We start from the raw sequence: 19,618 nt of genomic DNA, 5'->3' as shown, positions 1-19,618 counted from the left end.
TGTCAGAGTAACTGGCACAGACTGGATCCAACCCTCCCTTGGGTGCAACAATTCAGCCACGGGTCTCTGGTTTTTCCCTGAAACTCAGCTCAGGGTTTCAAGAACCCTGAGCCCTCTGTGGTCAATGGTGGATGTGCTCCAAGCACGGGAAGATGTGGCCACCCCCGAAAAGCTCAGCCAACAGGCCCTGGACTACCTTTCCCAACAGGGATACAACAAGGGCAGCACAGCACAGAGATAGAGCCACACACCCCAGAGAGCACAGAGCCTCCCAGAGCACCTACACACAAGGCAAGGAGGTGTGAGGTCAAAATAACCCTCTGCCCACTCTGCCCACCACTGGCATCACTCACATCCTGACATCACTCACATCCTGACCCTCTCCCAGCAATGGGGATGACTGGGGAGTTCAGGGCACAGGTCATTGAAGGAGGCATTCACTGTCACCTCAGAGCAGCTGAAGCCCACAAACAACAGCTGAGGGGTTCTGGTCTAAATCCAGGCATGGGGACATCAGTGGGAGGTGAGCTAGAGGAGTCTGGGCTGCATGAGTCATCCAAGATCAGGCATCCATGACTCCAGAGGGATGAAATGAGGGTAGCTTGGAGAAAAAACAATTGTTGTGTTTAAAACCAGCAGGCAGCAAAACACCACCCAGCCCTCACTCAATCCCCCATGGTGGGATGGGGAAGATAATTGGCAAAAAGGCAAAACCCATGGGTCGAGACAAAGACAGTTTACTAGGACAGAAAAGGAAGGGAAGAATAATAATGATGATAGAAGAATACACAAAACAAGTGATGCACAAAGCAATTGCTCACCACTCACTGAGTGATGTCCAGTCAGTTCCCAAGCAGCACTCACCACTCCCTGGCCAGCTCTCCCCATATTTTTGTCCAGCATGCTGCCACATGGTCTGGAACATCCCTTTGGTCTGTAGGATCAGCTGTCCTGGCTGTGTCCCCTCTCAGATTTTTGTACCCCCTTCCAGCCTCCCTGCTGGCAGGGCTGCATGAGAGGAAAAGTCCTTGGCCACTGCTCAGCAACAACTAAAACATCAAACATCAACTATTCTCATCCCAAATCCAAAACACAGCACTGTACCAGCTACTAGGCAGGAAAAACAATAACTTCTTTCCAGCTGAAACCAGGGCATTGTCAAATCAGCATCACAATCCCTTGCCTCAGTTTCTTCAAACTGGGGACAATAGGATATGCTCCCACGAGGCTCTGGGGAGTGGAAGCTCTCAGATGATGGAGACACTGGAATTCTTATATCTGGGCAAGAGGAAGAAAAAAGGAAGAAATAAAAGCAATTTCATTTCTTGGAGCTGCTGTTCTGATGTTCCTTGCAATCCCTCTGTTTTGATTTCAGACGTATGGTCTGCTCTGGGTTTCCTGGTCTTTTTTCCCACTGTGATGCTTTTATGGCAGAAAGGGGATTTCATCATTTCCTCATGGCCATTCTCAGCAGCCACTCTTGCCCCTCTCCCTGCTTTGCTCCCCTTGGTCTAATAAACTTTCTTTGCTTGGTCCAGTTTCCTTCCTTGCACATCATCTCTTACATCATCTCTGTACTTATCTCAGGTTCTATCATTTCCTATTCCCAAGCACCTCTGAGAACAGCAATAAACACCACGTACAGCACTATCTTGGCATAACACATCAGCTGCAGGCAGCAGTTCTAAGTGACAGAAAACCAGCCTGGAAATCTAAGATTTCTTCACCACAGGACAGCCACTTGGTAATAACTGGGCACCAGTTCATTAAGAAAATCAGTATTTACAGTTCCTCACCCTACAGGAAGATCTAGGTCAAAAAGAAGTGAAGATTTGTGAAGTAGGACCCCAGTCTTACGTGCCCTCTGCTGCTCCCAGCTGGCATTGAAATTCCCTCATTTCAGAATGATTTATGGCTAAATGCTATCATTATAAAGCAGAACCAGACTACCTCTGTGCAAGATAACACTCATTAGGCAGACTTTCTGACTAGATTTTTTTTGCTGTTTCATTGATTATTTTTACATTGTAATGTGCAAAAACCTATTCATGTCTTTATTAGCCTGACTTGTTTCCTACGTTTATGGAAAAGATCTTTCTTTGATAACAGTTGTTATTGCTGGAATGAATGTCAGACCATGATCTACTATAATATATCTTTCTGAATTGCCCTCTCTAATTTTGTTAGTTAAAAAAAAAAACATCACCTAATTCAAAGAGAAAAAACCTTCTGGAAGTGGAACATTGCCACTAATTAGGATAACAAGAACATAGGTATGAGTTGCTGGGGATACAGGAGCCTAAGCTTCTTTTCTAACACAAGAAGAGGCATATTTTTCTGGAACAGTCTTTCTTCTGTTACTGAAGTTCTGCTGCTTTGAGGGAAATTATTGACATTAATCTCTTTATCCATGATTCCCTTAGGAAAAATGCTGACCAGGATTCAGCAGCTCCAGATTCAGGTTCTGGGTTTGCTATAAATACCCTGCACGACCTTGAGCAAGCCACTGTTGTTCTGTGACTTAGTTTTTCCATCTGTAAAATGGCAGCAATGATGAATCCTGTGTTTTATTGCCAGCTCTTACATTACACATATCTACAGGAGAGCTGCTCACTGAATCTCCTCATGCCTTGGTGCCTCATCTCTAAAAAGGGAATAATAATACTTCTCTTGTCTTCTTATTTTGACTACACTTTGTTCATGTTTGGATGTACTTGGAGCACTGTGGGAGTTTGCCCCAGGATGCAAACAACACATTTCTCTTCTCTCTTACTGCAGGCACAGTTCTGTTTGACCCTTGAATGTCTGCTGGCTGTCTGTGGTGGTTTGACCTCTCAGGAAAGCTGCTCTGTCAGAGGCTGAACTGACTGACTTGCACTGAAGCACGAGGGAAGCACTCACTGTGGTAGATAAATTGCAGGGTAACATCATCACTATGGTCAGTAGCAAACATTCAGGGGACAGAACATCTTGAATTCACACCATCTCTGCACATCAACATCTAATTACTGCCATACCTCCAGCCCCACAACTTGTGCTCAGCTAAGAACCACATCCATGATGCTAGGAGTCTAAAATTATACACACCTTACAAGGAAGAGACCACTGACACACTTTTATATTTGAGAGCTCAATTTAAAACCAGAATATCCTCACATGACTACTGGAGAGAGAATTAGGGTAAGCAGAGATATAAATGTCTACAATGAGCAACCTTTTATCTTTGCTGCAGAGGTGACCTACACTGTGGTGACACAGAAGATTTAATATAGTGCCCAGCTGAGGGGAGGAATTTTGCACAATATTAGATGACAGAGTTGTTCCATTGTTTAAGTACCACAGGCATTATTAGTCTGTCACGAGACTGGGGTACAAACTCATAGACTGTGCCTCACATCTGCCTTTGAACAAGGTTGCCTGTGTAATTATGTATGTGAAGTATGTCTGCCTGTAAACACCAAATCCATGCAGCTGAATTTTGATTAAAAAATTCCTCCCAGCCCTCCAAGCAGACACATCAGTCTTCACTGCCTACCCAGCTTAAAGTAAGACCTGATTCCACCTGGATTGATTGCATTTCAGTGGTAGGGGAGGAGTACAGACACATTTGCAGGATCCATTCTACCATTTTTCAATGTGCAAAAGAGCAGCTGAACTCAAGGCAACACTTGACATTGAGCAAAAAAAGAAGAGAGCCACTTTAGAGACGTGCATTTCTTCCTCTTTATTATTTAAACATTCGTTATTTTGTGTCTCTGCATGACCAAAGTATTATTCTTTTTCAGATGTTTTTCTGGAATTCACTAGATTCCACAATCTGCTGTTAAAATGCTGGTACAGTTAGATCAATATGAAAAGCCAGTTTGTTCAACAGTAGTTTTCCAGGCAGAGTTACAGAATGTCAGCTGTTTGAACCCAAAGAAAATAACATTTCTCCTCTGTTTATGTTTCCAGTGGGTGCATTCAGATTATAGCTCATCAAAATGAAGACATTATGGGCAACTATGTCTCATTTTCTCATAAGGAAGCTGGAATACCAAGAGCTGGTGGAGAAACCAAGGGTCTGAATTTTAAAAGCAGCACAGGCAGTCCTTGTTCCCATCTCCCTGCCTTGCAGCACCATCTACAGAGATGCTGTCAGAATCACACCCACAGCAAACCTCGGGAAGCTCCAGTTCCCTGGACAAACCCTGGCTCAGGGTTACCCTGCTCAGGAAACTGCAGGTGGTTCAGCCCTAAACCAAAAATCCTTCTGCAGCAAGATAAAAGCAAGAATGTGTTCAATTTTCCCACTCAATTCCTGTGCAGAGAATGCACCTCCAGCAATGACAAAAGTAACCAGACATTTCACAGGGTTTTTTTCCTCTAGAAACTTTCCTGCAGAAGAACTTCTCTGGCAGAGAATTGTCCCATCTGCAAAAGGATGGTGGGATTTTTCAGGGCAAAATTCACTTCATGGTCCATTAATCCTGAATTTGGCACAAGCTGATTGCTCAGGCTTCAAAAGAGTGCAATATTTCACCTCCTCCGTGTATCTACTCAATTACACAAGATGAAACATGGTGGGGATTGACCTTCATCTGATCACTGGAGCATAAGGTCTGCTTGCCCTTCACATGGCCTGGGTACCCAAATACTGATACAAGGGCAGCACCACAAGGGAGGAGTTTTTAAACACAAGCAAAGGAGTTAAAAACTGGAGTTTGAAATATGTGTCTGATTAACTTGCCATTTAAAAATAAAAGGAAAATAAAGTGTGCTTATCTATTCACCTCAAAATAGAATGTTCTTCTGAATATGGAGTGTTTTTTTCCACCAGAAGCCAGATCCAAATGCCACAGTAGTAACTGGAAAGCTCCCCACCAGGCCCTGGCTGTGGGAGGAGGTGGGTGCAGGAATGTGCCAGTGCAGGCAGCATTGCTATCTCATGGCTCACTGGGAGCAGCAGGAGAGAACAGGCATTAAAAAGCAGATAAAAGGCAAAGGAAGACACAGGCTCCAAAGCTGCAGCAGTGGGCTTAGGCACAGACATGCAATATCTGCTGAATATTACCAGTACACACTGAGGAAGATGCAATCAGGGATGTGTGCTCTTAGGAGGGGAAAATATGTTCTGGGATTTTTATGGTCAGCTCAAGGGCAACATTCTAATGTGGTTGTTTGCCCTTGTAGGGCTGCCTGTAGGGAGGACACACCAGGACCCAATTCCTCTGATGGCTGAACATATTCTTCTCATCTCCAGGCTGCATTTATTCATTATCAGGCAGAACAGAACTAAATGCTCTTATCTGTAATGAAAACCAACTACCTTACAAAGTCATCAGGTTAGTCCAGCACTGTCCCCCTTCAGTAAATAAATCCATGTTGCCTTTTAGTCCATTTCTCTCTGCCATCATGTCTGCTACTATTTTTTCTTGCTAAATTTATCCCAAAGTATTGCATTTTATTTGGATCAGACTTCAATAATTTTTCCTCTTTTTAAAAGCTGGAAGAATTTTTCCTGTTCTCAAACTATGTTGTGTTGCTCATGCAGGGATGCTGTTACACAGCAGATATAAAGTGCTCTTGGATGTCTGAGTCAGAAATTAGAATATTCCAGCTGAAAGGTGTCTATAACAATCATTTAGCCCAAATCATTGTCGCATTATGATCTTGATGATTTGTTCCACTTGGATGAGGTAATTTCTGTCTCCATGCATTCATTTCCTCTGTGTACATTTCCACTACATATTACACATTCGTGTCCTGCCTCTCCCTCTTTCACCACCTCTCCCCCTCCTCTCCTTCCTCTCCTGCTGTGTATGCCTGAAGAACATTTTGCTATTTGTTTTAATTTCCTTTGCAAGATCTACCTTAGCTTTACCTCTGGCACATTTCCCTTTATGCCTACACTTCCTAACTTCTAAGATGTAGTTTTCCTTGATTAATCTTTTATTCCACTCCCTTTGCTTATTCCTAATATCCACTTTGAAGTGGTTATTCACCAAGTCTGGACCCATTCCTTGCAGTGTTTTATTCCTTTGTGTACAAGTCCCAAATACTTTTTATAGCCCTTGCATATATTCCTTGCAAGCCTGCCCAACATCCAAAAGTTTTTAAGTTGGAAAAAATCAGAAAGCAAAACATGTTAATTGCTGCTGTGTACCAACTTCCAGCACATTGGGCTTCCTACTGGGTTCATGTTCTCCATCCAAATGAGATATTCCAAAAGGTTTTTTCTAAAAGATCATGGCAAGACCACCAATGGCAGGAGAAATTTCTCCTGACCTCCAGCCACAGCAGCACTGCCAAGAGAAGGCAGGAAGGTCATTAGCTGTTCTCATAGTATAAAAATTGTTACAGTAGATTAAAAATTAGCATGAAGAAATGAAGCACACACATATATTTTAAAAGCCTTTGTCAGGCAGCCAAAGTGAAAGCAGATTTCACCAGACCACGAAGAATGAAATGCATGTGCTTGGCCTTGTATGGCTGGAGCTTATTTCCTTGCTAAATTCCAACTTTCAGGTCTCTCCTGCTGAGGCAGAAGGGCTGCTCAAGAAAACTCCCCAAATATCTTATAACAGCAGAGGGAAATTTTTTCCCCCTATTTTTAACAGTACAAGTTTGCCCAGGCAGTTAAATAAAACGAGATAACATTTCCAGAAAATGTGGTTGTGATTACAGTCCCTGTTCCCACCACATGTGTAAATAGTGGCTGTTTTGAGGGTGTTTTGAGGGTTTAAGAGAGGCAGTCTCCTGATGGTCCATGGGCAGCAGCTCCACTGCAGATTCCAGGGGGGATTTGTCAGATGTCCCTTGGAATAAAGGCATGGGATGCACTGGAGGGAGCCAAGCCCCGTGTCACATCTGCCCCACGCTGGGACACACAGGGCAGCTGTGAAAATTTGTCTTAGTCACTGTTGGAAAGCCTCTTCTGAAAAATCAAGCCCCATATTGTCGTTTTAAATGGCTTGGTCACTTTCAGGGAACATCCTGGGGTTTGAATGGTTGGGATCAGAAAACAAAAACAAAAACCAAAGCCAAATGTCATTGTTTGGAAAATTGACTGAAAGCAAAAGAAATGGCAAGGAACAAGTGGGAGAGATTCAGAAGAAAAAAAATAAATGGAATGTGGGAATGTGGGCATGGCTGTGGGGATGGATGAAGGGTTGGACTGGGGATGGACCTTCAGATGGACCAGGGATGGATTTGGGGATGGATGTGGGATGGATGGGGCGTGGGGATGGGGATGGACACGGGAATGAACGTGGGGTTGGTGTGGGACTGGACATGGAGATGGACGTGGGGATGGACATGAGGTTAGACAGGATGGATGTAGGGATGGACTGCAGAAGAATGTGAAGGTGAATGTGGGGATGGACACGGACACGGGAATGGCCGTGTGGATGGACAAGGACACGGACAGGGACACGGACACGGGAATGGCCGTGTGGATGGACAGGGACAGGGACAGGGACACGGACACGGGAATGGCCGTGTGGATGGACAGGGACAGGGACACGGACACGGGAATGGCCGTGTGGATGGACAGTGACAGGGACACGGGAATGGCCGTGTGGATGGACAGGGACAGGGACACGGACACGGGAATGGCCGTGTGGATGGACAGGGACACGGAGACGGACACGGACGCGGGTGTCGCAGTCCCGGCCCCCGGAGCAGCGGAACTCTGTTGTCGCGGGCGCGGTGCCGGGCGGAGCGGCGCGGGCGCGCGGCCGGAAGGCGGCGGGCGCTGCACAACGCGGAAGTGCCGGTGCGGGCCGGGGCGATGGCGGCGCCCGGCGGCCGCGGGGAGCCGGGCTGGGGGGTCCCGCTCCCGCGCAGGGCCGGCCCGGCCCCGGCCCTCTGAGCGCTCCCGCTCACGGCCCTCTGACGGGTCTCCGCCCCGACCCTCTGCGGGGCGGCCGCCGCGTCTGCCCGGGCCGCGGCCCGGCGGGGCGGGGGGCCATGGCCACCCGGCGTCTCACGGACGCGTTCTTGTTGTTGCGGAACAACGCGGTGCAGAGCCGGCAGCTGCTGGCCGAGCAAGTGAGTAGTTTCGGCTCCTCCAGCCCTCTGAATTCACGTAGCATGGCTGCTGCGGTGAGTCTCCTCCCTTCATCCTTCTGTTGTCGCCGCGCCCCGGGCTCGGGCGGCCCTGCCTGCCCGGCTCCCTCCCCCCTGCCTGCCCGGCTCCCTCCCCCCTGCCCCTGCCCCGCCCGGCTCCCCCCTGCCCCTGCCCCGCTGCCCCTGCCCCGCTGCCGCTGCCCCTGCCCCGCTGCCCCTGCCCCGCTGCCCCTGCCCCGCTGCCCCTGCCCCGCCCGGCTCCCCCCTGCCCCGCTGCCCCTGCCCCTGCCCCGCCCGGCTCTCTCCTGCCCCTGCCCCGCTGCCCCTGCCCCGCCCCGCTGCCCCTGCCCCGCTGCCCCTGCCCCTGCCCCTGCCCCGCTGCCCCTGCCCCTGCCCCGCCCCGCTGCCCCTGCCCCTGCCCCGCTGCCCCTGCCCCGCTGCCCCTGCCCCTGCCCCGCCCCGCTGCCCCTGCCCCGCCCCTGCCCCGCTGCCCCTGCCCCTGCCCCGCCCGGCTCCCTCCTGCCCCTGCCCCGCCCCGCTGCCCCTGCCCCGCTGCCCCTGCCCCGCTGCCCCTGCCCCTGCCCCGCTGCCCCTGCCCCTCCCGGCTCCCTCCTGCCCCTGCCTGCCCAGCTCCCTCCTGCCCCTGCCCCTGCCCCGACCTTCCTCCCTCTGCCCCTCCCTCCCCGCCCTCTCCGTTCCTATTTTCCCACTCCTTGAAGGAATAGAAGAGATCTGGGGGTGCTGCTCGCATCTCTGTTCGCTGCGTGCATAATGAATCAGTCACTGTTCCAACAGCTTCGTGGTAGCATTGACAGGAGGCTTTTGATGCCTCCTTACCTCCAAAAAGAAATAAATTCATAAAGCAGAACTCTTCTATTCACCTCATTGTGGGCACTGTTAAATACACTGGTGTAGTTTACTCCCATTGCTTAAATTTCTCCATAACTTGCTCTGATGTTCATTGCCCCTTTTTATTTATCCCTCAATACAAATAATACTCAAATATATCTGTGAGAGAGTAGATTCTAGTGTAACTCCTCTAGTGTAACCAGGAGTTACTGATAGTTTATTCTAGAGGCAGTTTCTTCTTGCTAACTTTTCTAGGTTTTCAGCTAGTCAGGCTGTGATGGGCTGCTTGGCAGCTCAGCTCTGCTCAAGTTTTCACACTTTCTGTTTAAACTCATCATTTATTTGTCATAGCCACCAGTAAATATCTCCTGGCAGTCTCATCATCTAAATAACTTTACATTAATGCATTTTTGTTATGAACAGCAGTGCTTCCTGTTGCTGTCAATGGTCTTTGTTCCTTGCTAACTTTATTATACCTGTGTCTAATAAAAGATGTGAATCAAATTGCATTTGCAGAACAGGAAATGTCAATAGTAATTTGTATTTTACATGTGTACTTTGGCTCTGCATTTAGTCCTTGTTCATTTTTTTATGTCACTTCTGTAGATCCTTGGGTTTTCTAAAATACCACCTAGAAAAAGTAGTGATATTTTGAACTTGCTGCTTCTGAGCAATTGAACTGCACTTTACTCAGCAGCCAGTGCAATAACATTTAGCACCTACATCAAATATTTATTTGCAGTGTTTGTTAACATTAATGGGAGGTTTCTGCTGGGCTGCTCACTCAAATGCAGTGGAGGCTCTCAGAGGCTGCAAATTGTCCATCTCTGCAGGTGGGTGAAAGGAGTCATTTTGGCCCTGGTGGGCATTTCAGAGTCCCACAGTCACTGCAAGTGAACTGTTTGAGCAGGAAGTGTGGAGTTGTCTTTCATGTTTTAGGTGCCTGTTGCTGTCAGAGCTGCAGATTTCCCTTGGGTGGTGCCCCAGGCAGAGCTGCTGTGTGCCAGCAGGGCAGGGTGGCAATTCCAGCCCTCAGCTTCAGCTTCCCTTAGTTCATCTCCAGCTTTCTCCTTGAGAAATCTTTGCTGTGAGAACTCTCTGTCAGGAATTACATTCCTAAAGTCAGACAATCAAAGCAGCATCTGTAACAGTAGAGTCCTCTTCCCAACACTTGGGGAATCTCATAATACCTGATGCTGCTTTGTTAAACCACAGGTATTTTGTCCAATTTTAGGTCTGACTTGGTTAATCTTGCAGTGAAATGTCCTTTTGCTCACACATCCCCTCCCCAGTGCAAGGACCTATCAACAGGGAAGGTGCAGACACATGTCCTTGTGTATTTTTCAGATCCCTGCAGGGTTAATGTTCTCTGAAAGCAGAGCACAGCTCAAGGGTGTACAGAAGTGACTCAACATTTGCTTTTGCATTTTGTCTTTTGCTGTCTGTTGGAAAACTGGGGTGCTTGTCAATAAATGTCCTACACAGCTTCTCTGTGCCCCCTCCAATCATAATCAAAGCCAGTGATGCTGAGTGCTGCAGTCTGACTGCCCTTGCTGTCATTCTTCACTGGATTCTACTGCAGATTTTCTGCCTGACATTTCAGTATTTTAAAAGTTCACTGTACAATTTATAAAATAAACCAAGCTCTGCACTTGATTTCTTATGTTCTTGCTGTTTACCAAGGAACTGAAATATTTCTTTTTAAGTTGGTGCATTAAGCAAAAATGCTGACTTAAAATGCAATATCATGATGTATTTATTGATTAACCATGTCTTAAAAGCCAGTTTATTTGTTCTTGGTAAACCATCATGCTTTAAAAATAAATCAGTATTTTCTCAACTGACCATGCCCTATATCTGTCCTATGTCTCTTTTTTCCCTTTTATCTTTTGCTGTCTCTAACTGGATGGGGCTGATGGGATCCACAAATCACTTCAGGAGCTGGATGAGGTATTGTTTTTCACATTTTATTCTGCCATGGTGCATCAAGCCTACATCACTGAGCTAAAATATTCTTTCTCTATTCTGCTAGTTTATGGAATTTCATTGTTAAGGATGAAGTGTCTGTGCACATAGAGAAATGAAGCATTTTGTGATGTTATATTGTGAATAGCTAAATGTATGAATCAATCCAACTTACTGTGCACACGTGGGGCAGAGTGACTTTGCACAGTGAACTATTCTTCATGCTGTGCATAAATTATGTAAACTTTATTGATCAGGAAATAAGGTCAGGGATAAAGAAATTGCTTTCAAGAAAGAGTTGCTCAGGAAAGAAGTGGGATTGTTTTTTTAAAAGGGATGGGGTAGGGAACCACAAAACTTTCCAGGCCCGTTAAAGGAAAATTACAAATTTGGGAGAAACCAGGAAGGGAAGTGTTTGTATGAAAGCTTTCCCAAGTAATTAGTTAATATTGTAAGTGGTATCATTGATGACGATCTCCAGTACTGCCTTGACAATTTAATTATCACTAAGTAATTTAACCATTTGAGTTGCATGTCAGTTTGCCAGAGCGTTTGTTCTTCAAAATAACATTGTTTGAGAACAAGAAGTTATAATAAATGTTTCTTTTCCTGAGATTTTTCCCAAATGCAGTTTTCAAACTTGCACTGCAACATTGGCTGATAGAAATGTACCAGCATGAGAGTAACTTGAATTCTCACTGCAATACCATCGTTCCTCCTGGAAAATCTGCTGAGAATTGATTGTAAGAGTAACTCTGATCTTTCAGGTGCTGTAGGGAGTGGGAGGGTGCAGCTCATTAACACAGAGGGACAAAGCAGGAGATGGGACGTTTGCTCAGCCACATCTCCGAGCTTCATTTGCAGGGGAAGGCGTGCACACACTTTGCTGCTGAAGGGCTGGGCTGTGATTAGAAGCTGCTAACGAGCTGTTGTGCCCCTTGCAGCTGGCTGATGACCGCATGGCCCTGGTGTCGGGGCTCAGCCTGGACCCCGAGGCTGCCGTGGCTGTCACCAAGCGCCTGCCCCCAAAATGGGTGGATGGGGCAGACGAGGTGAGTGCTGGGCTCTGCCACATCCAGCACACAGCTGGCCTGCCACACTTAGTGCTTTCTTAGTGCTGTCACTCACATGCTGTCTGTTTGGTAGGAAAAAAATAGTGTTAGAATTCAAAGATTCAAAGATGAGTTTGAATTTTTGTTGGTAAGGAGTCCAGTTGAATAGACCTTGAAATGGTGGAGATGAGCAGTTCAGTGTTTGAAAACAGGAAGCATTAGTGTCTTCTAGCAGGAGAGCTTTCCTACCTCTGCAGTCTGGATGCCTTGCAAGTTATGGAAATATTTGGACAAACACAAGGGAATTCTGGAAGCATCCAGTTTAAAACCTTCTGCAGTATTTGGAGTGTGAAGCTATTCTTGCCTTTCAGAAAATCCTTTTTTTTAAATGTACACTCAGAGCACATGTTGGCTCATCACTTTGTGTTGCTGCAGAGAGATGCTTAGTCTCCTTTTTACTGCAATCATAATCATCCTTACAGATTTATTTTTAATTACTTGGTGGAAAGCACAGCATTTAACTTCTCCTGCTGAGTTGAGGCTCTTCAGTTTCTAACAGTTGAAGGTGTGACCTGAGTTTTCTTTTTTTTTTTTTTTTTGGAAGTTGGCTAAATATTCTTGCTGTGATGCTGTATAATTATAAAAATATTATTCCAACTTAATGAAACATATTTGAAAGCAGCAGTCTTGTCTAAGATTATTGAGTAGGTGTAAAAAAGTAGCAAACTCAAAGTCTATTAAGAGTATTCAATTTCTTAGTCAGCTTTTTATGTGGCTTTTAATAATATTTGGTCTGCCTTTAATGTTACAGATTTCTCTCAATGATTTTTGTCTAACATTTGTCAGAACCTTTTCCCCTGAAGCATGAATTAATTCCTTTTCTTCCTGTTGGACTTTCTGTTTTAGATTCAGTATGATATTGCCAGGGTTAAACAGAAGATGAAAGAATTAGCCAGTCTTCATGATAAACATCTAAACAGACCCACACTGGATGACAGCAGTGAGGAGGAACGGGCAATAGAAATAACAACCCAGGAGATCACACAGGTACAGAGGGCTTTGTGTCCTAAACCTCCACTCTGGCACATCTTTCATGCATTAGGATGAGGCAGTGGTTTGCTCTGAGGAAGGATTTGTTTTGTGATCTGTGTTGGAGCAATCCAGAAGTCCTGGGCTCAGCTCTGAACTTCCCAACAAGTCACTTAAACCTCCCTGTACTTTCCCATACCTGTTTGATTTTCTACTTGGAACAGGATTGGCAGATTATTCAAATCAAATTTACAATTATCTCAGAGAAAACTATATCTGCAGATGTCTATTCTGAGCTAATTATAATGAAGCAATTTGGTCAGAAGGAGTTGTGTTAATCTGCTACCTTGTTACCTTGAAATTATTTCTTCATTTATGTTCTGTTTCCCTATCTTTTTAAACATTGCACGGGGCAAGTTTTAAAATTACTTTAAAAAATGTAGAAATCAAAATATTAGTCTTCAATGTGGCCCTTTTGCAATGTGCTGTTTAAAGTGTGTGCTGCTGTATGTTTTTCCACTAATGGGATTGTCTTCTCAGTTGTTCCACAGATGTCAGAGAGCAGTGCAGGTGCTGCAGAGCAGGTCACGTACTTGCACAGAGCAAGAAGCACGAGTTCTCAGGAATGTAGTGTCTTCCTTAGCACAGTCCCTTCAGGACCTCTCCACCAACTTTAGGCATGCACAGTCTGACTATCTCAAACGTAAGCATAAGGCATGGAACAGTAATGCATGGAAAGCACTCACTGAGGTGTGCTTGTTTTCTTGCTTGGGAAGCACAGAAGGGTTAAGTGATGCACACAGCACTGACTAAAGGTTAGAACTGGAGTTTCTGGTTCACAGCCCATGTTCAAACTGCTTTGTTCTACTTTTTCTTGTTGCTAAAGAAGAAATGTCGTAGCTGAGTGTATCAAGGAAATTATATTTCATCCATCCACATTTTTAATGCATTTTGCTTCTCAAACTGTTGTTTGCAAAGCTGCATCTGTTACACTGTTGAAGCAGCCACTGATACCTGTTGCAGATGGCAGGCTCTGATAGATAAACCTTAAGAGCTTGTCTGTGATAAATTAAAATTCTGCATCCATAAACACATTGGAAGTGGAACCATTTCTGTTTAAAATTTTGTTTGATTCTGTTTTAACATGAGCCAGATTATTTTAATCTTGAAAGAAACCCACAAAAACTTTATTTTCAAATTTAATATTGATATTTCTTCCTCTGTGGTGTAAATGGCACTGGTGGAGCTGAAGATCACAGTTCAGACAAGGAGTGTTCATAAGAGAATTTGTTACAAAATAACGTGGAGTGATCACACTTTAAGGCTCTTTACTTTCCTAAATTTTTTAACTTCATAGAACATAAAAACTTAAAAATCACTGATTTAATCAGTCTTGCAAATCTGGTTCAATTTGTTATGCTTTTGTTAAATAGTGAGCCTGACAGTGAAAATTTAAATATTGTGATTTATGTCATTTACTACCCAGATTTTCTTTTTTGTCCTTTTCTGTTTGGTGCTTCAGACCTTACCCTGATTATAGTGTGCTTAAATATCATGCTCAAACATTGTTTGTCTTTTACAGGTATGAAAAATAGAGAAGAAAGGTCCAAACACTTCTTTGACACCTCAGTCCCACTGATGGATGATGGGGAGGATGATACACTTTATGATAGAGTAAGTTAAGATGTTATTACACAAATTCAATATGAATGACATTTTCTCAGATGATAGATATCTGAGTTATGAAATTTTACTATCTTTTTAATTATTTCTAATATTTTCATGCTGTTAACATTAGTTCAACATGTAAATCTTGTATTTCACCAGGGTTTTACAGATGACCAGCTGGCATTGGTGGAGCAAAACACACTGATGGTGGAAGAGAGGGAACGGGAAATCCGTCAGATTGTGCAGTCAATCTCCGATCTCAACGAAATATTTAGGGACCTGGGAGCAATGATAGTAGAACAGGTACATTGACAGCACAGTGTTAGTAAGAAATGGCACTTGCCAGGTAGTGTGAAGGCTTCCAGACTCACTTTTTCTAATTTACTTCTTCATGCTCAGGTTTGCTCTGTTTGAAATCCGCCACAAGTTGAGTTAATGAAAATAAGCGAATAAAAATTCAGCTGTTAGACTTTAAAAAAAAAAAAAGAAAATACCATAGAAAAGCAAAGTTTTCTTGGTTATTTCTCCCAGAGATCTAGTTTATGGTAAATATGTCAGCCAACAGCACCTGTCTGGAATCAAGGTGATTTTTAGTGATGTGATGTGAGATTGTGACAGAGCTGCTATTGGGAACTAAGCAAGGAAGTTGTTTAATAAAGTCCCAACTGGTTCTATAAAAGTTCATTGTTTACATAGTTCATAGCTGTTTGCTGTGAGTGTTGTTAATTACTCTGCTGCTTATGATAACACTTGTTTTATGAAGTTCATTTAGGTTCAATTTGGTGCTTGTTTTCTCCATTTTATTTAGGGAACAGTTCTAGATAGAATTGACTATAATATTGAACAGTCATGTATGAAAACTGAAGAGGGTCTAAAACAACTGCATAAGGTAAGCTGATGCAATACTTAAGCCATTTTGCATATCTAATAAGCTTTTATAATTAAATAGCTATCAAGTTATTCAGTCAGTTTTCATTTGGACATTGCCCCTTTTAGAAATTCCTTCTGTACAGTATGAAATGTCCAGCTGTACTGCAGGAGGAGCTTTCCATATAACTTCTGTTCATGTCATGCTTGATGCCTCCACTTAATTTCTTAAATGACTTTCTGGGCATCCAACCAATGTGCTTTGATATTTTATATTGCTGACCTGGTGGGACCTGTCTGCAATTCCTTCTCTGTTTGAAAAGCCAGGCACTTGGGAATAGGGCTGGTTATTGGGTACCTCACTGCAGATTTTAGTTTGAAAACATTATCTCAGTCATGTGAGCAGAAAGAATAATAATTAATGTTTTCTCTTACCATATGACACTTGTTAAATATCATGTCCAACCTCTTGCTTTAAGGTGAAGCTTTTGCTATGAGCACCTGAAGAGTTTTTAAAACATTGATCAAAGCAGATCAGAGCTTTGTGGTTATTTTGTTTTGGTTTTATTTTGAAGGCTTTATTAATTAAAAACAAAATACAAGCTTTGTTTTGTTTAGCTTTTATTACTAGACTTTCATTTGGCTTTTGGAGAGTTTTCTCCAAGTTGTGTCTTATTAACTCCCCTGGGAAAAGGAAGAGGGGGATGAGATGGTTAGAGGAAAGAAGGAGTGAAGCAGAAAACTGGAGAACTAACTCAAAAATAAAGCTTTCAGTTCTAATTGAAATTAAATGAAAATGCACAGCTGACTAGCTACAACAAATTAAAAAAGGGAAGTTGTGAATTTTGATTTCCTTTAGGTATGATACAGGAATCTTATCTTAGCAAAGATTCTTTAACAGGGGTGGATGTGACTTCATTGCACATTTACCTTCCCTGGAGCTTTTGGTGCAGATCAGAGTTATTGTGTGTGAATTGCCTTCTTAAACTAAACAAGAGTCTGTCCTTCAGCCTTGCAGAAATCTAATTATTGACTCTTTCCTCTCTGTTTTATAGGCAGAGCAATATCAAAAGAAGAATCGGAAGATGCTCGTTATTTTAATTTTGTTTGTTATAGTAATTGTCCTTATTGTTGTTCTTATTGGTGTAAAGTCACACTAGGTTTCGCTTCATTTTCTCTTTTTTGGAGTTTCTGTGAACTTTTTTCCCAATGTGAATGGATGGACCTGCACTCCAGAAAGCTGCCTTTGAATGTACGAGCCCTTGTGGTACAATGTCTGTGCAATGTTTCTGTAGAATTCTTCAAAGTACAAGTTTGGTGATCTGTGAGGTGTTTGTAAGGATTATATGGAAAATGTCAGGAAATTTGATATTCCCACATAAAAAAAAAATTTGGTGCTCTATGCAGAGGTATTTTGAAACACAGTACTTAAGAATAATTAAAAATTGAAGTTTACCAGTGACTACTGTAATTAGTGTGTTACTGTGAACAAAAATGTGTTGTCTTCTATATTCTTATGTCATAATTGTTACAGGTTTCAAATTTAAACCATGTTACTGAGTCAATGGGACTGGATATCAAAAATTGATCTTGATGTAAAATTTGTTGAGACACAAAATTGTTTGATTGAATGCCCTTTCTTCCAGACTCAAAAACTCCAAAGAACTGGATAGACAGCTTAAAAAGGAAAGCTTTTAGCAACCAGAATGTAATCCAACCCCTGTGATCTTAATTTAGATACTGCACCATTACTAAGAATCAGTGGTACTTGATCTTGTAAATAACAAGATGTAATCACTGGCATAATTTAACATGTTTAGTTAATTAAAAAATTTTCTGAGCTTGAGTAATCATGGGAATGATTTTCCTTCATTGAGATGATCATATTTTTTTTTATGCATTATTTTTTTAGTTTAAAGTACAGACATTACATTAAAGCAGTGAAGTTTAGCTGAAAAAATGGAGTAGAAACCCAAAAAAAGAGAATCTCTCTGGCCTGCTGCAGTGGGTCTTGGATGTTTCAAACTGTAGCTGCTGTATAAGTTGTTTATTTTACAGTACATTTGTCCATATGGGATATGTTTTTTATATAAGTGGCTTCACTACAGTAGATGTTACATCCATTTTCCCTGACAGAAAATTCTCTTTCAGTTGTCTGCCTAGGAGAGGATGTGTTTGTGGTCTTTTACTGACCATGGGAGATGTCATGCAAGTGACATGTTACAAGGCCTTCAGTGGAGAATTATTTGGGGCTTTCTCTGCTTTTTTCAGTGGAAAACTTTGCTGCAGGCCGTACAAGAGGAATTAAGGCAACATATAAGTAATAGAATACTCTTAATTTAATTCAGGCCTGAAGTGGTGTGCAATTGTAGAGGCCTTGTCTTAATATTTTTAATATTGCTTTTATATATTTTTTGGGGTTCTTTTTCCCAAAGGGACTGTAACTTTATTTTTTGACTGATTCAAGTGCTCCCCATAAACCTGCAGAGATGTTCTGCTCCAAGCCCCAGAAGTGCAGTTTCAAAACACTGTGATACTGAAGTTGCATCTATTGCCTGCCCCAAGTTTCTTTTCTCTGTGCTAAAGAGGACTTGAGACATGGCTTTAAACTGACCATTTTCAGGGGATGGACCTGAAAGCAAAGACTGCAAAAACATGAAAGCCTTGGCTGTTTGTGGGGCTTATGAAAAGCTTTGTACCACTCTTGTTACCTCTAGAGAAAGGGGATGTTGAACCACCAAAACTGCCAGTTCAGACTCTTCATTGGATTCATAAATTGGTGAAAGGAAGAATGAGGCTTGTGTTGGGTGTGCAGCTCCCCTGTTCTGGTGATAGATCATGAGTAAAACTACTGTCTCCCTCGTGCTGTCTGCATCACTTGGTGTGAAGCAGCAAATTGCTATAATTTAATATACTGTATTTGCAACTTTCTCTCTAACATGAGATCGTGTTATTTATTTCTGTCTTGACCGGTGCTTTTGACATTTTATCATGGCAGATGGTTTCAAAGAAGTAATAAAACACTTCCAACCTAATTGGGCAATTATTTTTTTTTTTTAATTTAAATTATAAACTGAAACATACTTTTGTCATGTTAACATGTTTCTGTTTGTCATAATAAATGAAAGTGGCAGTGATGTGAAATACCTTTTTTTTAAAAAGTAACTTTCTGTAGCACGATGTCATTTGCATTGTCAAGAGTTATTTCCCATGATTTATGCCCACTGGCTACCTATTGTCTACCCAAATTCTGTACAAGGAAATGCATTTTAAATGAGGTTAAACTCAGATGTCAAGCATCCTGTGTAACTTGAACTGGAATTTATTGAAGCTTGATTCCACTGAGGAAGAAAACTCAGGGCAGGCTGGATTCTAAATCATGGCTTATTCTGAGTCAGTCTGAATAACTCTCAGCAGTTCCATCAAACCTGATGCTGTGCTTTGTAGGGTGTCCCCACAAAAGGGGATCTGTCTGTGCCTTTGGGCAGTGAAAGCCCAGCAAAGCCACAGCAGCAGCTGCTGCCTCAGGTGTTCCAGGAGCTGCCCAGCCCTGGAAATCTCTGTGTGCTGCTGCAGGCAAAACTGGCACCCTCTCTCAGCCTGGGGCTTCTTCATGGTGCTGGATTCTTCTCAGCCTGTGTGGAAGCTCAAAATCCTTTAAAAAGAACAGAACACCATTGCTGAAGCATCTCCCAAGGATTTGTGTCTCCTCACCTGGCAGGAATGGCCTGTAAAGCTTGTACACAGTTTCTCCATTAAAATGCATGTGAACATGCAAAAAAATGAGCTGCAACTCGTTAACTGAAATGAATTATATGCCAAAAAGGACAGTACTAAAACACTGTAATAGCTGTTTTTTTTTTTTTTTTTAACTGCAGAATTTCTCTAGAAAGAAAACTAATGTGGAAGAATTGGTCTTTTGCTTGCTGGTTTTTGGAATGTGCTAAAAATTGGAATATCTATACTTAATGCCATGTTTACTGCCTAGATTGCATTGATTTAAGATCTGCTTTTATGAACCATAACACAAAGGAGTCTTAACTCTTTTGCTTAAGTGTTTGGAAACTGCTTTTAGTACAGCCTTGCAAAATTAAGTTCTGGGATAGGTAGCAGTGAAACTGATTTTGTTGGAAAAAAAT

General features: G+C 43.1%; 1 protein-coding gene across 3 annotated transcripts; it reads left to right on the top strand.

The window, feature by feature from the left end:
• Positions 1–7,728: 7,728 nt before the first annotated feature.
• On the top strand, positions 7,729–18,514 carry STX16 (syntaxin 16). 3 transcript variants are annotated; one of them, XM_079321398.1, is made up of 9 exons: positions 7,729–8,032; positions 10,805–10,848; positions 11,808–11,915; positions 12,822–12,962; positions 13,485–13,647; positions 14,527–14,618; positions 14,772–14,915; positions 15,421–15,501; positions 16,535–18,514. In XM_079321398.1, exons 1-9 carry the CDS (start codon positions 7,951–7,953, stop codon positions 16,637–16,639), a joined length of 960 nt encoding a protein of 319 aa, XP_079177524.1. In that variant the 5' UTR covers positions 7,729–7,950; the 3' UTR covers positions 16,640–18,514. The 3 variants fall into 3 exon arrangements, with proteins under 3 accessions (XP_079177524.1, XP_079177525.1, XP_079177523.1); XM_079321399.1 differs by lacking the exon at positions 10,805–10,848 and having other exon boundaries at positions 7,729–8,031; XM_079321397.1 differs by lacking the exon at positions 10,805–10,848 and having other exon boundaries at positions 7,729–8,085.
• The last annotated feature ends 1,104 nt before the right edge of the window (positions 18,515–19,618 follow it).

Source organism: Erithacus rubecula (genome assembly GCF_903797595.1).
Source record: "Erithacus rubecula genome assembly, chromosome: 18".
Lineage (NCBI taxonomy): Eukaryota > Metazoa > Chordata > Aves > Passeriformes > Muscicapidae > Erithacus > Erithacus rubecula.
Note: the sequence above shows the minus strand (reverse complement) of the source record. Positions and strands in the feature narration are given on the sequence as shown.

Excerpts from the sequence above, each read along its gene's own strand:
- STX16 (XM_079321397.1), top strand. The coding sequence starts at position 7,951 with ATGGCCACCCGGCGTCTCACGGACGCGTTCTTGTTGTTGCGGAACAAC. Across the intron at positions 13,648-14,526 it reads ACAGTCTGACTATCTCAAAC|GTATGAAAAATAGAGAAGAA; the intron begins GTAAGCATAAGG and ends TGTCTTTTACAG. Across the intron at positions 14,619-14,771 it reads ATGATACACTTTATGATAGA|GGTTTTACAGATGACCAGCT; the intron begins GTAAGTTAAGAT and ends GTATTTCACCAG.